Source organism: Apostichopus japonicus, chromosome 19 (assembly GCF_037975245.1).
Source record: "Apostichopus japonicus isolate 1M-3 chromosome 19, ASM3797524v1, whole genome shotgun sequence".
Classification (NCBI taxonomy): domain Eukaryota; kingdom Metazoa; phylum Echinodermata; class Holothuroidea; order Aspidochirotida; family Stichopodidae; genus Apostichopus; species Apostichopus japonicus.
In genome coordinates this window covers 15,299,257-15,323,123 of record NC_092579.1, presented here as the reverse complement: position 1 = coordinate 15,323,123, position 23,867 = coordinate 15,299,257, and the positions used below count along the sequence as shown (strand labels likewise).

Genomic DNA, 23,867 nt, shown 5'->3' with positions numbered 1-23,867 from the left:
AAGTTGGGATTGCACGGGTGCGATCTGAGGGGGTACATCTCTTATGACAATCAAGATACATCCAAAATTGGGATTGCACCGGTGCAATCCGGGGCCCTCTATACTACTGACGCTCCGCCACTGGGGGCTGGGAGCAATCGCTCCCCCCCCCCCCCCCCGGAGTACCCCGAAAAATTAATTTAAAAAAAAACCAGGAAATATCATTAAAGCCCTCTTTTGAATGAAGCTCAGCGACCCTTCTCAATCTTTCCCCTGAAAGTTCGTCTGCTACTCGTATTATTTTTTATTTCCTGCAAAGTGGGAGGCATTTTGGGCAAAAATTTTCTTTGTACATCATGGCGCTCCGTTAAGTGTAATATTGTTCCCTTTGTGGGCAGTTCCCCTTTTAAAATTCTGCTCTTCCTCTTTCAACTTAAAATTCTGGCTACGTCCCTAATTCTTATGATGATCGTGATATCGTATCTTGTGATCTCTGGTTTATCCTTGCTTCTCAAATACCTGCTAACTTTACCATCGGCTTGAAGTTATCATCTGAATTGATAACTTCAAGCCGATGTTAAACCAAACAGGTCTCCCAAAAGAAATTTTGGCTTGACATTCACAGAAATTTAAGTTTCGGTGTTGACATTACGTTGTTTAGAAAGCTAGGTGAGATTTTGCTTAATCAACCAACCATTTCGTTACTCATAATGTAGATAATGAATAAAGAACGTTTCTCGAAATTTCAGTGTGGGCCTAGGCCTAGACATAATTTCACACTTCCTTCAGTCATTCTTCCACGGTAGCCAACGATAGATGTTAGCCTATTACTTAGCCTATCCAGTATTAGGCTATGGTACAGTGCTAACGTTCTGTTGGCTAGGCCTAGCTTACTTAAAGTTAAACGTATTGATACTGATAGCCCAGATTAGGACGGTAACAATCACAAGGCTCTCTTTTTCACCGATTGGAGTATTCAGTTTATTTATTAGAGGATTTTACAGCAACATAGTTTGTTCGTTCTAAAATTATTTTGAGAGCAACACATTACATTCATTATTTATTTTACTCAAGTTGAATTCATGTTTCTAGCAAGAGTTTTACACAATTACACTATTGTACAGTAGTTAGCCTAGGTGTTTTTACAAAGGACAAACACCTTTTTTCGTTGTTCTACCCCTAATGATAAATGGCATAATCCAACTGGGGAACTGAGAGAATTGATCCATCATTAGCCTGTTATTTGTAAGTGAAGTGTGGTCCAAAAAATAAATTGAGAATGAACAACTTCATTGCTGCATAAAACCCCTATACAAAGAGGACTATGTTTCTTTGTTTTACCGCAAAGCTATATTTCTTCCTATGCGTAAGTTGCTGACTTTTGGACCAAGCAGAAAATGTGATCAATATTTTGATATTGAAAGTGCCCCTGGTTGCAAATAGGGGTGAACAGAGGCATTACCTCTTTGATCTAGCCTAAGCATTGTCAACTCATGACTAACAAAATATCACTACACATGGTAAGAGAAAAAGAAAGTATATAAACATGTAATTAAACTAGTTTTTGGGGATGAACAGGATTTCAAATCTGGGTGGATTCTTTACTGAATCCACCTAAATCGTTATTCAGTGCATCGGTATTATTTATGGTTGTTGTGTAATCTATTTATCAACAGTGCCTGAAAATCCACTCATGAAGGGGATTAGCTGAAGACATGCGACAGATTCTACAGCATGTTGCAATTAAGAGTGATAATAATTTCAACAGTAAAACACAACAATGCCAGCTCTAGTCTTGTTCAACAGAAAGTGGCGTATCGGCAGTGATGACTTTGTTCTGCCTGCTGCATGGTCTGCGTCAATCAGATGCCTTGTGTAAGTACAGTATTGTGGAACCTTTGCATTATAATTGAGGGTCTTTGAGAGATGGATTGAATTAGTTAAGATCTAAATGTCTTGAAATTGAAAACCTTTCAATTGAAGCATTGCAAACTAAATGATGTACTTTAGCTTTACCACAATCAGATGGTACTTTGATATTTAAAGTGGCTTCTTAAGTCGATTTTGCTTATTTTTCCTGTTTTTATTTAAATCCATCGACCCTGTAGTTCATAAGATTGACTAGTCAATATTAAGGTCAAGTAAGAGGAATAAGCCAAAAACTTTGTCTTGTTAGCATGTGATCAACTCTGAGATTAAACAGTATGTCTAATTGACTAAATGTTGAGAATCAAATCAAATTCAGTAAATATACAACATGCAAAAAATGTAGAAGGATGACAGGGTGTGATCAGTTGCCACGTTATGTTGAGAACTTGGTAGGTTTGGTATAAAAATTGTCAGCCAAGCACAAAAGGCTGCTTTATAGGAAATAGCTGGTACCAGAAAACATAATCTGGCAGATTTTGGTGGACTAAATGTAGCAGATTAAATCTGTCAATTTATACCATCAATATCAGAATAATTTGATGTTTTAAAATTAGGGATAGACTTGCTAGTTTGTTTCATATGAAAAAGATTACAATAAATGTGTGGGACACAAATTTTTTAATATACTTCACTAAAGGATGTATGACTTACATATAAGTCAATGGTTTTCATGCACATGGAAGCATAATTACATAATTACATTGAAGGCTTACATGCAATTTAATGCCACATGGTTTGATCAAGTTGACATAAGGTTCCAAATTAGCGCAAAATGCAGCTTGCGAACAAAGGGATGTTACTTACTGTGCCGATTACTCCTTAAGGAACGTTGTATTTTGCTTTTCATTCCACAGTCTGATTGTTGCAGTGACAGTGTACATCACCGAGCATTCTTTCCACGAGTGTCCAGGTGGCCGGATCCTGGCCATATTTATGATCGGTCTTGCCGTCCTTCTTTCCATCACCATCCTACTTGAATTTTTCATAGCGATCCTCAGTGCACAGGGTTCCATCCTGAATCCAGGACCTCGAAAGTTCCTTCCATTCGTCCTGTACGTACGTCTTGCCATTCTCCTGATTGAAGCCGTTTGGAGCGGAGTAGCAGCTTTCTGGGTTTTCCAAGAGTGGAGTCTTGATGGGGACAAAAGATGTGATATCACCATCATCAGATTAGTGAAGACCTCCCTCTCTTTGTTCTGGGGGCTCTTCTTCATCGCTTTGGTGGTGGTCTGGCTTCTGTTTGGACCGAGTATTAAACATGAAGAAGAGCTAAGAGAGAGGTCGGGTAGTCACACAGCGAGACACCTGAGGGGGGTAGCCAAAGCCAACTGGAAGAAAAGGTTAGCCAAAGCAAGGATTTCTCAATTTGTGTCTGTCTCTGTGTCTGTTCAAGATGGCTTATTGTCTTGTTACACAATCAAAAGTATCATTTCAGGTTGTAAACAAATATGAACAAGTTTATCACATGAAATGCACTCACTGTCAAACCTTTTCTAAGCTTTGGTTTCTTACTGGAAATTTTTTTTTTCTACTTTTTCAACCCATTCCCCCAATTTTGTTGTTTCATATCTGCAGCGCACATTTTGTCCCCCTTTGTTTGTCAACCAAGTGGTCTGGAATAAGAAAGACCTAGTAACTCTGAATTGTCAGAGACTTCATTATCTCCTCAGGTAAATGTGTGAATAAAAAAAGCTGCAGCATCTGCAACATCCCCCACAGCAAGGCTGAATCAATGTAGAATAATAGAATTTTGCAATGCTTATTGTGTGCGCTATTGTGTGCATTTGTGTGCAATTGTGTGCAATGCCTATTGTGTGCAATGCCTATTGTGTGCGCTGTACAGCACAACAGATTGCGTCCTTATGCAGCCTGGCTGCGGGATGCTGCTGTCCCCGCAACATCCTGTATCGGACACACAGTTTACCTACAGGTAGGAACAATGAGAACATACTGTACATATTCCATTCCTTTCTTCCTTTTATCTCATTGTCAGGTGTCAGTGGCTCTGCTGCTGTGCAGGCAAAGATGACAATTTGGAAGCGGCTTACACTGAAGCCGCTGAAATTTTATCTCAATTATTTGGGGTGAGTACTGTCGACTTTAAAGATTTCAAATCATAAATTGAATATGAGCTTTCTTTAAAAATCCTTCTGAGAAACAAGCTTTATAAAATATAAACCATAATATCACCATTTACCTGACTGACATTCCGGTTACATCTATTTCCAGACGTTGGACGTGGTACCATCAGACGTAGCAGCTGGATTCGTTCTCATGCAGTTAGAGCAACAGAGAAGGATATGTAGAGGAGAATCGTTAGCTCACCATCGATTCTCTCTCCCGTCCGAGCTGCTCCAACGTACATCTCCATTAGTCGACGTGATCGACCCTGTAGTGTACTACTTTAAGTACTCTGCTGCCATCTATGGCTGGCCGTTCTTCATGGAGACAAATTTATGCTGTGGATCTTGCCAATTGTTTCCTATTTGCCGGTAAGGGCTCCTCCAGGTATAAAGTGTATTTAGCATTGTAAAACCAAAAAAATCAGAGAAAAAAAATATAAATATAAAAGATATTTTCCTCTCATATGTAGAAGACCTCTATATTTGCCGATAACTTTCATGTGAAATTCTGGTGCCAAGAAACTACCCCCCCCCCACCCTCCTACATTACAGAGTGACATATTCCTGTATCCAATGTTCATGCTTAAATTCTGTCTCAGCTTACTCAGCCTCTTCTTTGTAATATCCTGATGACTTTTCATAATTATATTATAGAATATTTCTGTGACAATTAATGAGGATATGTGTACCACACTGTGATTAGAGTATCAATTTGAACGGAGAAATGCAGCTTTCAATATGCGACCACTTTCTCTATGAAAAAGATATTTATGAAATTTCATGCTTGAATATGGTTGTCTTTGCCCTTTTGAAGTTTGAAGGTTAAAGAAGAGGCTTACTCATCCAATTGAACACTGTATCCAAATTGACACACACAATTTAAACTACTTTGCATTTATAAAAAACAACAGAAATTGTTACGAACGATCAAAGAAGAACTGGAGCAGATCAGAATCGGCACACTGAAGATCTCTCATTTGCCTCGACAATCCCTGCAAGAATTGATCACTTTCTATCCGAGAAAGGAATCCAACGATACATGTACTGTAGGAATTATGACAATGGATGTTTATTTTCATATTTCTCATCTAGTTGCTTCACATGCACCGGTGGTACTGAAAACGATAACTGCTGCCAGTGCAACACGGCCGCTGTGGTGAAGTCGTTAGGTGTCGACGAAGACGATGTCATATTTTTGAGCTTCCACAATAAGGTAAAATACCAAATAGAAGAACCAGAATCTTAATTAGTGTATGACTGAAAATTGCCATCTTTGATCTTAGCGCAAAAATGTATAATGAATGTATGATGTGAAACACAGATTCCCAGATTTTTTCTTCATTTAATATCTACCCAGTTGATACCTTTTGCCCTCTAGATATACATACAGTGAGCTAACAGTAAGTACAGTATTGCCTTCAGTGCCCCTACCCAACCCCCCCCCCTCCCACCCTCCCCAACACACCTTTATAAAGTGAAAGAAGGAAAATAGTGGTGGACTATGAATGGTATAATACATAAAGAAAAATATCCACAACAGTATACTGACCAGAAATTTGGGAGAAAACTACGTAACTTCATATTTTACTATATTGTTGAATCCATTCGAGTGAGTTGGTTTGTTTCACTCTCATACCGTTTTCCTGTGATAATTCAACATTTAAATATCGGTCATTTTGCTTCACCTCTCATTATTAACGAAATAAGATATGAATTAATTCTCTGGTGCTCTCTAGGTCGTTTTCAATTAAAAGCCCGGAGAGATCCCTGGTTACAAGGATGTGCACCAGACTGGCACCCTCAGTCAATAAATTGTAAAATAGGGGTTGACATTAGCTGTAGCTCAGTAGTGAGAACATAGGACCTGTGAGGTCCAATTGAAGTCCCTGGTTAAATTCCCAATCCTCCCAATAATAAATTTGCTCTGTCAAAGTAAGCTTGTTTTTAATCACCACAGCAAACTTAAGGTTAGGTTTTTTTTTAACTTTTTGTTTCTCTTTTCCTTAGATATTTGAGATTCCGTTTATGGTCGTTATTGATCGAGAGAGGAAGACTATTGTTGTAGCAATACGGGGAAGTCTGTCCCTGAAGGTAAGTCAATCCACTACCCCAATATCAAACACAATAGACTATTGTTGTAGTAATACAAGGAAGTCTGTCCCTGAAGGTAAGTTGATCCACTACCCCAACTACAAACACAATAGACTATTGTTGTAGTAATACAAGGAAGTTTGTCCCTGAAGGTAAGTTGATCCACTACTCAAATATCAAACACAATAGACTATTGTTGTAGTAATACAAGGAAGTTTGTCCCTGAAGGTAAGTCGATCCACTACCCCAACTACAAACACAATAGACTATTGTTGTAGTAATACAAGGAAGTTTGTCCCTGAAGGTAAGTTGATCCACTACTCAAATATCAAACACAATAGACTATTGTTGTAGTAATACAAGGAAGTTTGTCCCTGAAGGTAAGTCGATCCACTACCCCAATATCAAACACGATAGACTATTGTTGTAGTAATACGAGGAAGTCTGTCCCTGAAGGTAAGTCAATCCAATACCCCAATGTCAAACACAATAGGCTATTGTTGTCACATTACCTCCCTTGTCTTATAGTGACAGGGTGTAAGCACAAACAAGATATTTGTAATGCTTAACAAGATGTCAATGGTAAAGGGTGTCGAGTGCTATTGGGAGTGACTTGTGATCTATAACAAGCTAAAGAACATAATTTGATAGCCTTATAGATTTATTAAAACAAATAGATCAACTGGGTCTGGTTTGAAGAGCCAATGCCATCATCAGATTTGCCTTAAAAATGAATAACTATGAATGCCAAAGAAAGGCAATCCAAAATTGAATTTTTAAATTTTGCATAGGACAATAATGTACCAATTGACAACACCTAAAATATTCTGCATGGAGTCTTTAAATTTCTAAAATTTCTCTGCTAGGATGAGTCGAGGATTTCCGTTTCAAAAGATTTTTTTTTCATTTTCATTTGTACCCTCTCACAACAGGATGCCTTAACAGACGTAACAGCAGAGGCAGAGCGATTAGATATTACTGGCAGAACAGACATATATGCACATAGGGGTATGGCAAACACTGCCAAGTTTGTGCACAATAAAATCAAGGAATTGCAGCTATTAGAAGAAGCAAAGAGAATAGAACCAGTAAGTATATTTGCAAGAGTGGAATCACATTGATTATATCTTACCTTCTCTTTTTAAAAGGGTTTTATTTTTGTCTACAGACTCTTTTGTGTTTCGATGCGTTTGAATGTGTTTGGATGTGTTTTTCATGCGTGACAAAATGTTAAATGAGAACACCAAACGTTGTGATGGTACAAGCTCAAATTTAGGTTGAGAAAAGACTCTGGTAGCCAAAGTTGGATTGAGATTGACAAGAGAAATATCAAAAGTTTTGTTTTTCTACGTAAATTTATGTTCGGTTTTTTGGGGGAATACTACTCTGGGGGTGTGGTTGATTGAATAACATCACACCACATTCCAGATTCCTTGCAAGGAAACATGCTATCAGGATCCAGCTCATTTAGCTAGTGATGCAGAATGCTTTGAAAATAGAAAGTTATAATGTTCATTGGACAATTCTAATAATACAAATGAAACAGGCACTTATCCTTTAAAGTGCTCAATCTTACTCTGCTGCTTGCTGCAACGATATACTCTGTGTTCTTGTTTTGCTTTTATTAATTTGATTTCTTGTTTGGATGTTTATTTGCTTCTTTCTCTTTTTTTTTTGTGGCAGGATTTTGAAGTGGTCATCACTGGACACAGTCTAGGTGCTGGTACAGCTATACTGACGTCAATGATGCTGAAGGAAGAATGGCCCGAAATTAAATGCTACGTCTATTCATCACCGTTCGGTCTGCTCAAGTGAGTCAAAATACCACAAATGCTGCTAACAGAGTACAGAGTCGTTTGAGGCAGACATTCCTTTTAAGTATGAAGACGTTGGTAAACTTCAGATGATACTAAGATTAAGCAACACTTTCAGATGCTGCAGAGCAATTTGATCTTACCAACAACGATTCATTTGGCCGGTGTCTAGCCCAGATTTGAATAAGCAAATTGGGCTAGGACTTTGACTATATACATCTTAGTATACCATTACAGGCATGTATCCTAAACCTTGAAATATGGAATAGTGCCTTCTCCCGGTAGTGATATCGAATTGAACAGCAGTTATTTTGCATCACTACGGTAAGCAGCAAGATATAGATCTCGGGGAAAGTCCCATGGCTTGTAATTTACCGTCATGTCAGGTGTTGATCCACCATCATGTTTACTACCATTTGAGCTAATTTCTGGATTCTTAACCATTTGGGAGACCGTTTTCAGATAGGAAAATCATACATTTCTCCTGCGTGAAATTCCCACCCCACATAAGCTGGCCAGGACTTGGAAGTCAGATGCTTAGCTTTCATTGTTTTTGCCATTTTTTGCCACTTTCACTTGATATTATTAACTAGGAATGCACCAGAAATCAGGTCTGGCCGGATAGTGAGCAATTATCCGGTTCCGGTCGGATATTTTTCAAAATCCGGCCGGATCTTTTTCAAAATCTGGCCTGAATTATTCCTTAAAAAGGTGTTGGTATTAACTTAAATCAAAGTAAACTATTTCCAAAAATTAATAAAAACATTCAAAGTAAGGAAAAATTAGGTTTAACATGTTTAATTTAATTTTCTCAATGGTCTGACCCACTAAATGGGGTCTTAATTTCACCTTCTTTATAATATGCGTATATCTCACCTAACATTTGCTCCTTGTTTCATACTTCTACTTCTTATTAATGATTTTCTTTTGTGTAATGAATAAATCCGGTTCCGGCCGGATTTTATCCGGCCGGATTTCATGTACTATCCGGCAAAATCCGGTTCCGGATCCAAAAATTTGGATCCGGTGCATCCCTATTATTAACATGTCTCTCGCAAGAAACAGAGATAAATGTGGAGTTAGAATAATGTGTTGTACCTTTGAAGGCTGTGAGGTTTGTCTCATATTAAAAATATATATTTTTTGCACTAAAAAAGCTCCTACACATGTTTGTATCTATATAGCAATTTGCCCATTTGGTGTAGCATTTTGCGATGCCATTCCAGATCAAATTATTCCTCAAACAAAATGATGCAAACAGTCCAAAGCGGGTGCAGTATATTTTAAATTCGTACTACAGGTTGTAGATATTATGTTGACTTTATCTATTAACACTTTCAACTGGTGTCTTTTTCCACTTTTTTTTACTTGTTTACATAATGTTTATTATCTTTCATTGCAGTGATGAGGGTGTCCACTTCACTAAAGATTTTGTGATATCAGTTGTCGTTGGACTGGATATTATACCGAGGTATGAAAAAAAAAAACTCTTTTCTTTGTAAACTGAAAAAGTCAAACAAAATGCAGCTTGGATGACAGCAGCTGTGGAGGGAGATTCAAAGTAGATCAAGATATTGCAGATTTTGCTCAAATCTAAACATCACTATTTCTACTTCATGGAATGAATTGGACTTGTTTTATACACATTGACCCAAAAAAAGTTGTATACTTACCATATGTTACTTTTTATTTTTATCTCAATACATTACATGTATAGAGATATTGTAACAGTAAGTGGGTCTCTCTCTTCTCTTAAAAATTTTTCAGCGTCTTCATACAAAGTTCTTATTCTCTGGAATTTCCAGAGCAAGCATATATCATATAGGCCAACAAAAGTTACTATTTTTTATTCCAGAATTGTATCTCATTCTATGACTTTTTCACCGATTTATGTCCAAATTTGGCCAAATCTCTCTGAAAACAGTTGAAATAAGGCCTTTTTGCACACGCTCCAAAACTTGTTTGTTTCATTGTTTTTGATGATTAAGCCCCGCCTCCAAGTCTTGTGTAGCAGATTGGCTATGACTCAAGCCCCGCCTCCAAGTCTGGTTTGTAGCAGATTGGCTATGCCTCATGGCAGCTACATGTTAGATATACGAAAATGGTCACCCTCACGACCAATTTACTGTACTGTTGTGAGATGCTGGTACTGGTTGTGTATTGCACACTAATTCCATATAGGCTACACATTGTTGTGCATTTAACTTATATTAGGACTTAGTCTGTTTATAGCTCCATGGTTTTAGTAATATCAATTTAAGGATTGTTCTGTTGTTCAGGTAGTTTTTCAGAGCAAGAGTCATGATAAGCTTCTTTGATTGCCCATCAGGTATTTTGTATAATTATGTATACACTTTGTTGTGCTGCTGAAGGCTACAAGTTTAGGCTAGGCCTAATGCATTCTGTATTAGGCCTTCATTTAGTAATAGCCACATTAGCATTGTACTGGTGGTGTTCAGGCAGTTTTGGGCCAGGGTACAGTAAGTTTGTTTGATTGCCTTTCAGTGTGTTTTAATTTTTAAGTTAAGTTTCCAACTTATATATTAACTGTGACTCCATAAATTTAACATAATGTTAATGGGATAATACAACAACTATTCATTTGGAATAGAGTGTATATTGTGCATTTCTAGAATGAAGCATTATTATGAATTAACAGCTTGTTTGGTATATTTCTTTAACCCCCCCCCAAAAAAAAAAAGAATTAAAAACAAAAATTATAATCTATCACATTTTATTTTCACTGGAGTATGTATAAAAGAGGAGCCGGCCATAGCATCACAACTTTTATAAGACTATAAAAATTGGATAAGGTTATGTTTTATTTATAAGGATATAATAAGGTTATAAGAAGTATGTTTAGTTTGTTGAACCTGTGATGTTTGACATCAAATATACAAAGAATTAAAAGAAAATACTAAAATGGAGAGGAACTGGGGTGGCTATTAGGGGAGGAGGAGGCCACCCATCACTTGCATATAAAAACTTGTAATCTTCTTTTACATTATTTTTTCCAAGTCATAAATCCACGAAATCTTCATGTCAAAATTATTGAGATGGAAAAACGTGGGTTGTTTTGATAATTGGAAGTGGACACAGTTTTGATGGTAGTCACCACTACAGTCTACAGTAACCTACAGTAGGTCGATAGGCCTAGCTTTCTCAAGGCGGGCATCAAGAATATGGTCGAGTTGTTCGCCTCTTCTTATTTGACTGTTGTCATTGACGTCAAACTATATGACCAAAAATATGATATATATTTATATTGATAATTGTAGAGACAGAGCAAAGATAAGAAACTAGGAATCGAAATTAGAACTTCCAGTATTGAGATACTGCGTCATTGATGCTCTTGTTTTATTTTGTTGACAGTGAGTGAGATAGGATGCTGGTAGTGTGTGTTTGTCAGGGGGTTAACGGGGGGGGGAAGGGGGGGTTAGTTGGGAAAATAAACTAGGTTTGAAAAGACGCGTAAGCATTTAATATTTGTCTAGTATTTTGCTAGTGAATCTATGCATTTGTTATGTATTTGCCTTTGGAATGGAAAATAGCAAAGAAATTTATGGCTGGAACATGATTGAAACTAGTGACCTCTGGGTTACAAACCCTGCGCTCAACCATCTGAGCTATCTAGTCCTTAGTTGGTGGCGATCCCTATACAGCCATTTCTTAAGCTGTGGGGGGGAATCAGAACCCACATTACCTTGGATACCCTGTAACCAGGGATCGTGTCCCATTTTCACTCGATGCAACTTCAGACAGCGGCAGGCCGGAAGGGAATTTCGAGATAAATTGGGCTCTTTTTTCTTGTTCGTTGACAGACTTAGTATTCTGACACTCAATGATCTCAAAGACCAAATTGTTGAAGTGATGCAGCACAGTCCGACACCCAAGGTGAGTCTTCATCAAGTCAGCTGCTTCTTGTTTGTTTTAGTGCCCTTTGTTTCATTTAATTTAATAATAATAAAATATGAAACACACACGCTCAAAAAAGTTACTAGTTCTTTTAAATTAGTTATTTTGTTGTAATAGTTTGAAATAAACACAAAAAGGAGTAGAAAATAAGCAAAAGTGAAGTAACAATCATGAAAATGTTGGCATACGTATCTAATCGTCACAAGTTATGGTCGGTGTCCGACTTATTAGAGAGGAAGATCTATGTTTACTACTGTTTAATTCAAGTTTAATGGTCAGATGGCAATTTACAGTGCATATTTCTTTCACAAGGCTAATTTTAGTTTGACCTGTACAAAGAGTTCCACTAAATTCCCAGTTACCTCCTTCGAGATGTGTTCATGTGAGGTACCAAGGTTTGTACCAAGAGCAAGCAGGTGTGATGTCATAGATGTAAAACAATAAGATATAGTTCTTGATTAATTTGCCTCGTTTTGGTTGAGGGGATCCTTGGGGGATTAATTTTATTTATAGCTGTATGGCATCACAAGTTGCTAAGCAAAATGAGCTACTTGCTATACAAGTGGAAAGATGTTTAGCAGTGTTTGGTACACAGAAGCAATTGTATTTCCCGAACAGACAAAATTGTAACACAAAATTGCAACACTAAAATATTTACCATCTCTTTACCCCTTCATCGAAACATTTTTCCCTCCGTCTTTCCCTTCTCCAGTACCGTATTCTCCTCGGTGGTTGCTGGTACTCAATCTGCGGTCTTCCAAAACTTGTACCTAACGCAAATGTCAAGTCACCGCTCCTCGGATCTCCCATCAAACTCATCCAAGAGCAACAACAGCAGCAGCATAGGAGAGATGCCTCCAATGTGGAGGACGGTAGCCTCGACGCTCATCGTACCAACAACCCGGAGGAGATTGATGGCTCAGATTTATCAGCAGCCAGGTCCATCATTACGCCCTCTCCCTCTGAGATGAGGATGAACATAGAGCTATACCCCGGAGGGTCTATTCTCTGGATCAGAGATGCTGATGAAGATAGACCAAAGTGAGTGAAACTGAGGACCGTAAGATCTCCAGTATTCACATAGAAACCTAACCCTGTTGTATTCACATAGAAACCTAACCCTGTTGTATTCACATAGAAACCTAACCCTGTTGTATTAACTTTGCCACGTGTCCAACTGAAACTGAGGACCGTAAGATCTCCAGTATTCACATAGAAACGTAACCCTGTTGTATTAACTTTGCCATGTGTCCAACTGAAACTGAGGACCGTAAGAACTCCAGTATTCACATAGAAAGTTAGAAACCTAACCCTGTTGTATTCCCTTTGCCACGTGTCCAACTGAAACTGAGGACCGTAAGATCTCCAGTATTCACATAGAAACCTAACCCCATTGTATTCCCTTTGCCATGTGTCCAACTGAAACTGAGGACCGTAAGATCTCCAGTATTCACCTAGAAACCTAACCCTGTTGTATTCCCTTTGCCACGTGTCCAACTGAAACTGAGGACCGTAAGATCTCCAGTATTCACATAGAAACCTAACCCCGTTGTATTCCCTTTGCCTCATGTCCAACTCTGCCTATGAAAATACTTCACCCAAAATTGCTCTCTTTTCATAGTAAATGTCATTCACTAAGTAACAATAAATTTGAGTATTAAGTTGTTAAGATTCGAACCAGGGATTCCAAGGGTGACAATCCAATTGAGGTTGCTGGTTTGAATCACATTCTTGCGAAATTGTCTGCACTCTCTTTAAGTGTGGCTTTAAAATTATGTTAAGAAATTACCTGAGGCTGACGCTCGACTTTACTGCATTGAATTAATTTTGTTATAGCAAATTATTCTCCAATATCAAAGAAAGATTGATTTTAATAGGATAGTAGACATAGAATTGTCCATATTTTACTCTAAAATAATTTTCTGTGTCCTCCATGCATAATTCATGAGTCAGTCCTCCATGTACTACGTATCGATCTTCCCACTGATTCTCAAAGGTTCATGGTTATTAGCCTGAAAAGTTTAGTACGCTATTAAAATCTCATACCCTGTAAAATATTCCCAGACATGATTGAGGAGGGCGAATCTAATCAATCACCAACAGAAACAAACCTCAAATGAAGGGAAATGTTTTGTGAGAATAACTGTAAGATTCTTGTCGTGGTTTGAGGATGAATGACCAGATGTTGATCTTTCTAGCATATTTTAGAATAAAGCGCGATGCTGTGAATGAACTTTACCCCAGACAATGTCCGGGCTCAAAAGCTGCCAGTATTCAAAGCGTTTGTTACTTAATATGTTTACAGGTCTCGGCATCGTAAAGATCCATCATCTAATGGATGATAAAATCGTTTCACCATTGTCTTTCCTCTTCCCTCATCCTCTTACAGAGGATGGTGCGAGGGACCGTCGGGCTACCGTGCTCAGTGGGCCACATACAAGGACTTTGACCACATAGTCATCAGTCCATACATAGTGAGGGACCATCTACCTCGTACAGTGCAAAAGGTTCTCTCCTGGATGCGGGAACACATCGAGGAAGTGATGCAGGTGACCCCGACCGGGGTATGAGACCCGCAGCAGAGGAGTCGCTTCTGGGAAGAAGGGAAGGCCCAGAGGCATTACTCAACACTCGGTAGCATCTGCTCTAGTAATCAAAGACGGAACAGAGTTGGTTTCTTTGTTTTCATCCCAGCCCTCTCTGTGGATGGAAAAAGACCCTTCCAGGTATCTCTATATTTGTATTCTATTCTTGCACACTCTTAAATTTATATATTAGGAATATCTGGAAGATGTGGGCCTGCTGAGCATAAAGCTATTAGATTTCTCTGTCTAATTCATCTGGACTTGACAATGATTGCCTCCCCCTCCTGTTTGCCCCTCATCCTGCTATTGTCAGCACTACCGTCCTGTCTTGTTAATCATATATGGATGCTGCTTTTTTTTTAGATGCTGCTTGACACTTCTGCACAAACTGAAGTTTCCTTGATCTTGTCAAGTAAAAGAACAACCAAATTAGACTAGCTTTCTGCATGTTGTCATATTATCCTGAAAGTCAATCAAATTCCTTTTTAACTTCCTCTGTGATAAAATTGGAGGAAGCATTATATGTTTTTGTGTGGCCTTATCAATACTGCATAGAGGAGACCAAATTTTTTCCCTTTTTTTTTTTTTAATGTTTATTTTTTTTCATAAATATCATGATAAGTGTGTCTGCTATTTGAAGTGGGAACAAAATGTGTGCTGTTTATAAAACAACAGACTTTGTCTTTTATCATCTCAAATAACTTTCTATTTGAAATATTTGCTGTGAAGAAACCCTGGGAGATAAAACCTTGTCATTAGCCGTTTTTTCTTTTTAGCTTTGACAAGAACATTTTTGGCGACCAAGAGGGACAAATAAATAGTTAGGCCAAGTTAAAATATGTTTATGTGTTCCCACTTGCCGTTGCCAAAAGTCATCCAAGCTGCAATTCTTCAGCATCACTTTAAATGTGATCACCATTCCACAAAGTTTAGGCTCTTTTAGGCTTTGCTAGCCACTGAGAATTGTCATGCTGTATGTCCCTGTAGCCTCTTCCATGAGCCTACAGAAGTCTTTTTCAAGCAACCAATTTGACTTTCTCTTACAGCCATGGTGCTAGTGAAAAAAAACATTTGCAAGTTCTATGGATATAAAAATAAATAAAAATCTTTTCTCCCTATCTGGTATCAATTCATCCTGTGAAAGTAGTTGTGAAGGTAGTATTATAACCGAAAAGCTTGCCACGTTGCTCATTGCCAAGTTTAAGCTACAAATGGGAATACTGAACATTGATTTATTAAAGTATCATTATTATTATTTTTTTTTTAAATTTAAGTTTGGCTTTACCTTACCTTATTAAACTAACCCTTTAATAGTCACTCCCTTCAAAAGTCTATCATTTTTGTTTTATCATTTTTTTTCTTTAATTTAGAAGGTTCTACTATGTGCAATTTCTTATTTAAAATGCCTCAGCAAAAAGCTTGACTTTGATGTCGTCGTGGCAATATTACATTATCTGCATACCAAGTGATTATAGTTTAGATTCATGTGGTATTAATGCAACAGTACTAAATGCCACTCTCTTCCTTCTGAAGTGATATATGCTACAGGGTTGTCAGATGGCGTTAGAACGTTGATGAGTGCTAAATAAATAAAGACAGGGAAACAATGGGTCGTTGTTTCTATTTAGGTTTTAATAGTTACCCTTTAAGGACATGTCTCTTACTCTCGTACGTAATCTTTGCCTGTTTGTTTTTGAACGTCCATAACTACACAGAAATTAATTTTATACGGTGTGATAGGTGGCACTAAACTTAGCAGCAATTCGACTCTTTAATACCAATTAAATTCACATGTATACATATTTTGAAAATTACAGTTTGATTGAAGTGGCAAATTTGTGGATACAGTTACCCCCAGAGGCAGGCATGTATGTTAAGTACAAGTTACGACTAGGAGTAATATTACGGTGGGCCTGTAAAATATGAGTACCGGCGGGGAGTAATTTGTCTGGAATCGCATCGTCAAATGCTATTCAGAATGGTCAAGTTGCTATTATACAAATCCAGAGATGTAATGCAAGTTTTCATATATAAGGAAATATTGTACTTTATGAGAGACAAATTTTCAGAACTTGTATAACTGCTACACAAAAATTGATTGATATTAATTAAAATAACTATTCCATGCACCTGTGCAAAATTTTGAATTTGACATTGCGGGGGAACAATTGATGGGATAAAAAGACATGTTTTATGGCTTCAAGTAAAGCCAGACAGATTCAGTGTTTACTGTTATTAAATATGAGTACATAATGTGAGTGCGCAATGTGAGTACGCAATGTGAGTACACAATGTGAGTACACAATGTGAGTACACAATTTGTATGAGGACAGTTAAACACTGTGACCATGAATTCCTTTTCTCCATGCTTGGCTTCCTAAAAGTTAGCACAGGCTCCCTATGGTGATGCGTCTTTCAATAACAAAAAACAATGTTGTTGTGAGTTTTGAAGCATAAAACCAATGAAACAACAATTGTAAATAGGTAGGACCATTTAGAAACAGATATTGAAGCATTTAGCTGTTGTCTGATTTGGTTTGTTCAGAATATTATCCACTTTGTACCTTTCATTGCACATCACTGTCCTTGTAGGCTCAGTGCACGCTGTCTTTCAATGTCTAACAGTGTTATAAATGCTGTTAAAAATAGGCCAAAATAGAAAAACTTAAATATATCCATATGTATTATTCTAATTGTTTGCTTTACATTCTAGTTTCAAAAGTATGTCCTTGTGTGAAGGCATTTTGAAATATTCCATGTGTAGCTTTGCCAAGTAGTGGTAAAACTGTTATGCGTCATCTTAGAGCGTGTTTTAGTTATATTTGACAATCTGTTCTTTTTTTTATTCCACACTGTTATAACCATGTACAGAACTTTCCAAATATGTCAAACGTTTTGCACTGAAAAATTTTGTACAAACACAATTGTTTCAAAGAATTTGACCAAAACATATATGTCGTTTGCTGTTTTGCACTATATCTATCTATATACTGTAGCAATTGGAGAACATAGGCATCCATCCTACATGTGTGTGCTGTCTTATCATGACAGTCCAGTCAGTTTAATTGATAAATCGCAGGTTTTTAATGCGTCAGTGCTCAAAACTTGATAGAGTTTCAGAAACGCGACCTGGCCTGATAGCTGATTTTTTGTTGTTGGGTATTTAGCGTATCAAAAGTACCTATAGTCATCTTTTAGAGCAGCATTTTGCATCCTTTTTTATGGTTTTTCCTCAATCTCACTGATTCCACAATAACATAACGACATACATAATTAGCTTATCCAATCAAATCTTACTTCAAATGGTGGCATAAAAGTCGAAAATTTTACAACTTTCAACTTTGTTTTTCTCGAAGATAATTTCCGTTGGGATCCAAATAAACCTCTCGCATAATATGAATACTTAAAAGCTACGAACATCATTGGCCAATACGTTATACAACACCATGCTTGATTTGTGTAGATTGTCTATGGCAGTTGTATCAGGGAGCTGTTAGAATCCAGCTCGCTGGTTGTACCAAGTTACCAACTCAACGTTTTGAATCTATTTTTAGCATTGGTTCATAACTTAACCTGCATCTCTGATTGATTGAATTCAAACTAGTGGGTTGGGGAAACTGTATCCGATTATTATTAAATGTGTAATTTGTCGGTCGACACTTTTCTCATTACCTGCAAATGTCCTTAATTACGTGCCAATTAACGCTTTTGGCAGGGAAAAAAACTTGGCTAATATCTTAGTTTGCTGTTTTGTGATTAATATATGTGAAAAACTCGATGGACTTGTCAAAAATGTGGAAAACGGCGACAAAACGCAAAATGCTGCTTTAAGATTAATGATCTCATTAGGGCTATTTATAAATGTATCTCCCTTTTAAATTAATTTTGCTCATTTGGGTAAGTTTCAAAGCCGTTAGCCTATTTTGATAGGCTAACAAGTAACCATCAATTATCAGAGTGTAATATATATTTTGATATTAAATATAGCATTAACAAATATCAAGACAGCTTTATCAACTTTTTAAAACCTAAGAATTTTGTAAAACATTTTTGCTATATAAATGACTGCGGTTTATTTCATATCGTCCAGCCGAAGAAGAGCATGCCTTTTTGAATCCTGAGTATATATTAATGCCGACCACACATTACGATAACATACATATATATTTATCCATTCACGTTATATGCAATTTTAAGGCTGTTACAGGTATATTAACCAATTTAATATTTTATTGCAATAAGCTAGACTTGTACCAGTTTCTAGCAGTTCTCATTGTTGTGCTTCACTTGATGTAAAACACAGTCAAGTTGGTGTTTGGGGGGGGGGGGGAGGGGGTGGTGGCAATATCACTAGTGTGCCTGTATAATGATAACCAAAACAAAAATTAGAAGAACGTCATGATTACGAAGTCAAAAAGTTTCCTATTTTCGGTCATGAATGTTGCAATATGTACAAACTGGGTAGTACTAGTACATTATAATGTTATAAGTTACTGTAAATGGATTTCTTTTGTTGGGGGGGATAGTAATAGTAAGATGAGGGAAAAGGGGAGGGAGGGGGGGGTTCAAAGAAAGGGAAAGGGTATGGGAGGGAGGAGAGATGGGAATTTGGATGGGGGAAAGGAGGAGGAAATTAGGGATTGGAAAAAAGATTGGATGGAAGTTGGTGGGGCATAGACAGGCTATAGCCTTTTGTTTGAAACGTGATACTACTTGACTTGTAACTGTCATTGTGTTGGCATAGATGTAAGAACCGGCCACTTCATGTGTAGACAATTACATATCCTATTTAACAAAGCCTATTAGATCAGTTGCATTTAAGTTCATGTATAGTAAGTTATTCAAGGTAAATGCTGGTATAGAGCCAAATGGTCCAGCATAGAATATCGTAGATTCTCTCTTCTTGTGCAGCGAGGGTACTGTGTTTGTACTAAACCTGATAACATGTTTCTTTCATGTACAGTATATATATGGCAATCTACAATGACCAGTGTGTCTGTGATAAGTGCGACATGCCCCATTTTTATACCTTTTGCTGATTTTGCTATAACCTCATGACCATCTGAACTTAAGTGTGCGTAAAAATGGTCACACTTTCTCTCAACATAATTCACCTACGATTTCCTTTACAGTAGGTCTTTTGCACATGTACTGAGCCTATATGTGTTTTTACAGGCTGGGTATTATAATATTCTAATATTTTAATATATTATAAACATATATTATAATATATATGATATTATAATATAATATATAATATGTTATTATATTATATAATAGAGATTTTCCTTACATGTTCTTCAACAATACCTCCTTTTAATAATACCTTGCTTAAAGAAAAAGATGGAAATGTGATTCACTGGGGTATCTTTTCTTATGTACTGTTTGTGCATAACCTGTGGAAGGGCATGGGGCATTTTACTATCAAACAGTTTCAATTAAATATTGTACTGTATACATATATATATATATATATTTTTTTTTTCAATGATGTACCCTTTCTTTACTATATGGATTTCAATCTTTGCTACTTTATGTGTATACACACAGGCTGCATATTACAGTATATTTGTCTTTGTTTTGAAAAGTTAATATCATGTGTGGTATATATAATACTTAAAGGGGTATTCTGGTGACAAATACTGTGAAACTTATATTGAAGAGAAAAATATTCCACACTGCTAGTTAAAACCCCCATCTCAATATCTTGCCCCTAACTCGAGATATGTTTGATTGAATGTAACCGTTTTTGACTGGCTAAACACTCAACTACTCCAGGATGTTAAATCACAGCAGGGGGTCTGTGATGTCATTAGGGCAGGGGGTCTGTGATGTCATCAGGGCAAATGCTCTTTGGAAGCTTTACTTCTTAGGCTACTATAATCTTCATGTTAATTTATTCTTGAAACCTGATACATTTGAAATGTTTGCAAAGCTGTCAAAGTTCTCTGTACTTTCATCAAAATCTATCTTTTTTTTTAGAAATATCCTTTTTTTGTAAATAAATGATTGAGAAATTATAATAAAAAAAAAAATTCAAAAGACATTTTCAGCTGAAGTGCCCCAATGATATTATCCAGTCTGCTGTTACCAGATGCATTAACAAATATCACTAAATTTAAAAAATTCATATCGTCGCAATACTAAATGCTATGAGTATACCTTAATATATGAAGAGCTGAATTAACCTTTGAAATGATAAATTCCATGCCTAAAAGTTCTCATAGCATTACACTATTGAATAGGTCACCTTGAGCACTATTATTTTTTGGAGGGTGGCTATTATTGTTTAAATGTATGAATAATATTAATTATTAAATAAAATTTTTGATCATTGATCAGTTTTAGTGAAATTTGTTCATGGCCTGAAATCGGTGCACTGGTTGTAATGCATATCCAATTTCTTATCGCACTTGATTATTAATTCAGATACTTTCGTCTACTTTTTTTATTTAAAAAAAAAAATCTTCTATATGTAATTATTGTGTACATAATAAATATATGTTTCCATAGTACACCTGCCACATAAAAAGAAAGCAAAGATTTTGGCAAAATGTTGGCATGATTATGAAAGGATTCAACAGTCCACCAGCAAAGATTGTGGGTCGACATGTTTGGACTTGGAGTATAACTTTGTGTTTTGAAATTAATTTTGATAATCTTTACTATTGTTTGCGGTCCTTTCCAGTAAAAGAAAGCATTTACCCAAAAGTGATATATAATTTTGTGAGTTTTCATACATTTTTCGGGGACACTTGTGCTACCTAACGTAAACGCTGATGGAGAAAGTGTATCGAAGAACGAGAGCAGTTATCTCCAGGATACTGTTTTGTCTGCATAGCTTTTTCTTACAACACTGGTTCATTTCATATAACTTAGTCTTCCCATTTGATGTTGAGAGCAAAATTTTATTTTCTTGCTAAAAGTACATGAAGAGGGGTTTACAGGATTGAATTCTTGATATAGAATCTACTTCTTAACTCTATAATTGATAGGAAAATAATCTGAATGATACTGATACATATCGTCGGTTTGGTAATCTTTTTGTATTCTAGGACGAGCTGCTTAAACAATATAGAAATCATTATATTGTTAATTTTTTTAATGCTAATTTGAATGTTAATTTTTTTAATGCTCTTGAGTTTGTTTTGTTTTTTCTTCGTGAATTTAATCACATACTGGTTTGAACTTGTAATGTTCCTTGGTGTAAAGGGCATCTGCGGGAATTTTCTGAGGAGATATGGGGTGGGGGGAAGGAAGGGTAGTGAGAGGGGAAATGGAAGCAGGGGATAATGAATTTATTAGGTCAGTTAAGATAATGCAACACGGTACCATGTAAAATTCATGTTGGTGCTGCCAAATTTACAAACAATGTAAGTAAAGTTACAACTTTTGGGCAGTAAACTGTAGGGTTTCTATTTCACCCTACCCCTCTCAGTCCTTGTACCTTGCCCAGTTTCCAACCGCCCCCCCTCCCCCTCGCCACCCCCATCAGCTGCTCCAACGGATGCCCTTGCCGGATATTGCAGTATCTCTGATTGGTCTCATTCATATATGCACATTTTTGTTGACAATATTCACTTCTTTCATTACCTAATTGTTATTTTTTACCGTTTTTTTTTCTTTTCTGGTATGATTATTGGTTTATGAGTTTATTATGGGTTTATGGTGCTGGTTGTGTATGTATGCATATTACTTAAGTATTTAATTGTGTTCACTCCCAGTATTTTTTATTGATGTATCTTGCATTATTAATTTAATTAAATGATAGTCCACTCATATCAGCAAGACATCCCTTCAACTATTACGGAACTATCTTGTACAATAAATGACGGGGGAAAATGTTCACTTTCATTTTTTGTACGAATTTGAATGTTTTGAGGTATTTTATGTGAATTGGGCACGATGAGAAAATATATTAAAATAGTGATGAAATAAAGTAAATCTGTGTTACTTCTTGATTACTCCATTGTTACACCATGTTCGTAATTCCCAATGTCCCAAGCTAATGACCCGCCCCCCCGCCCCCTCCCCCCATGATACGTACACATCTGACATAACAATTGTGAGCTTAATGTACTACCCTCACCTTTAAGCATAATTTTCTACAAGAATATCCAACTATCACTTAGAAAAGTTCATACGTGATGCTACAATATTTGTTTCTCCACCCTTCCCCCCCCCCCACATACCAATCATAATCCAAAATAAATACATACAGCAAATAGAATCACCATGACACCAGTTGATTAGATATCAAATTGTATTTGTTTTTATTCTCTTTTGGTCAAATATTTGTCCATGATTTTTTTATTTTTTTTTTTACTGTAGGAGCAAAACAAAATCAACATTATTTTGGGTAATCAGCCCACTTTTCATGCAGTACGTCCAATGAGCAGGAAGAGTAGAACTATCTGTTGATTAATTAATCGATCATCCTGTAAGACAATGCATAAAGAAACATCTTGAGTACTAACGAATCTGTATGCATTCTACTGTACCTTCCTTGATTCTGGTTGGAATTAAAGCAGCACAGACTCCCAATTATTTTGTATCCAATTTTTCTAGATATCTTCACAGTTAAATTCATTAAAATGTACAAGAATTACCTATAGTTTCAGAGTCATAATACCAGGTTTGACAAGGAATTTGTCTTGCTCTTCAGGCACAAAGCACTAACCACTGCAAATTGATCAAATAATATATCCATGTGCTCATACATAGAACACCTTTATTTCACATAGGAAGACTGTTCTCTCTGGGTATTGAAACATTTTGGAATATAAATTCTATATTTTTGAGTCCTTCAAGATCTAAGTTCTTTTGATTGCCTAGTCGCTAAATTATTGGTCAAGACAACGTTTCCTGAATCTGCATAGCTCATGTCGCGGAGCGGTTGAAAACTATTAATATACAACAACCAGTTAAAACAACAGTATCGGGCAGTATTTTATCACCCTCCGTTCCATTGTGAAGGAAAAACTACGATTAAAACATTGAACACTTCTATCTCCGAGGAAACAACGCCGTAAAACTGGAGAACATTTATGAATAAGATTTTGATTAAGGTTTGATTTTAAGGTTTGATTTAACTGCTTTGAAATCACGTATGACTGGCAAGATGCGTCGAGCGCCCTCTATCGGCCTCTTTTTTTGGTCAGTTTGCAACTTCAGAGGAACAATAGAAACCCGAAAAACTTTTAGGACGAACAAAGGATTCTCAAACCTTTGTTCTGCCTACAAGATAAGCAGAATGAAAATAAAATAAAACTGTTAGCAAACTGCTTATCCACTAGAGAGCCTGTGTAAGAGAATGTGTAAAAGTAAGTTGGCCTGAAGTTTCGATCCTAACAGCATCTTCTTCAGAGGCTAAAAAAAAAATAGATAAGCAGAAAGTTTGGTTTATTGTAGATTTGCGGAAAATATGAGAG

At 36.7% G+C, this 23,867-nt stretch overlaps 1 protein-coding gene across 1 annotated transcript; it reads left to right on the top strand.

Annotated features, from left to right (window-relative positions):
- Positions 1-506: 506 nt before the first annotated feature.
- LOC139959784 (diacylglycerol lipase-beta-like) lies at positions 507-22,380 on the top strand. The gene is made up of 13 exons (XM_071957630.1): positions 507-648; positions 1,656-1,854; positions 2,763-3,248; positions 3,902-3,992; positions 4,138-4,400; positions 5,124-5,244; positions 6,039-6,122; positions 7,055-7,210; positions 7,806-7,933; positions 9,339-9,407; positions 11,758-11,830; positions 12,564-12,892; positions 14,241-22,380. The coding sequence occupies exons 2-13, from the start codon at positions 1,760-1,762 to the stop codon at positions 14,419-14,421; spliced, it is 2,076 nt and encodes a 691-aa protein (XP_071813731.1). The 5' UTR covers positions 507-648; positions 1,656-1,759; the 3' UTR covers positions 14,422-22,380.
- Positions 22,381-23,867: the final 1,487 nt, after the last annotated feature.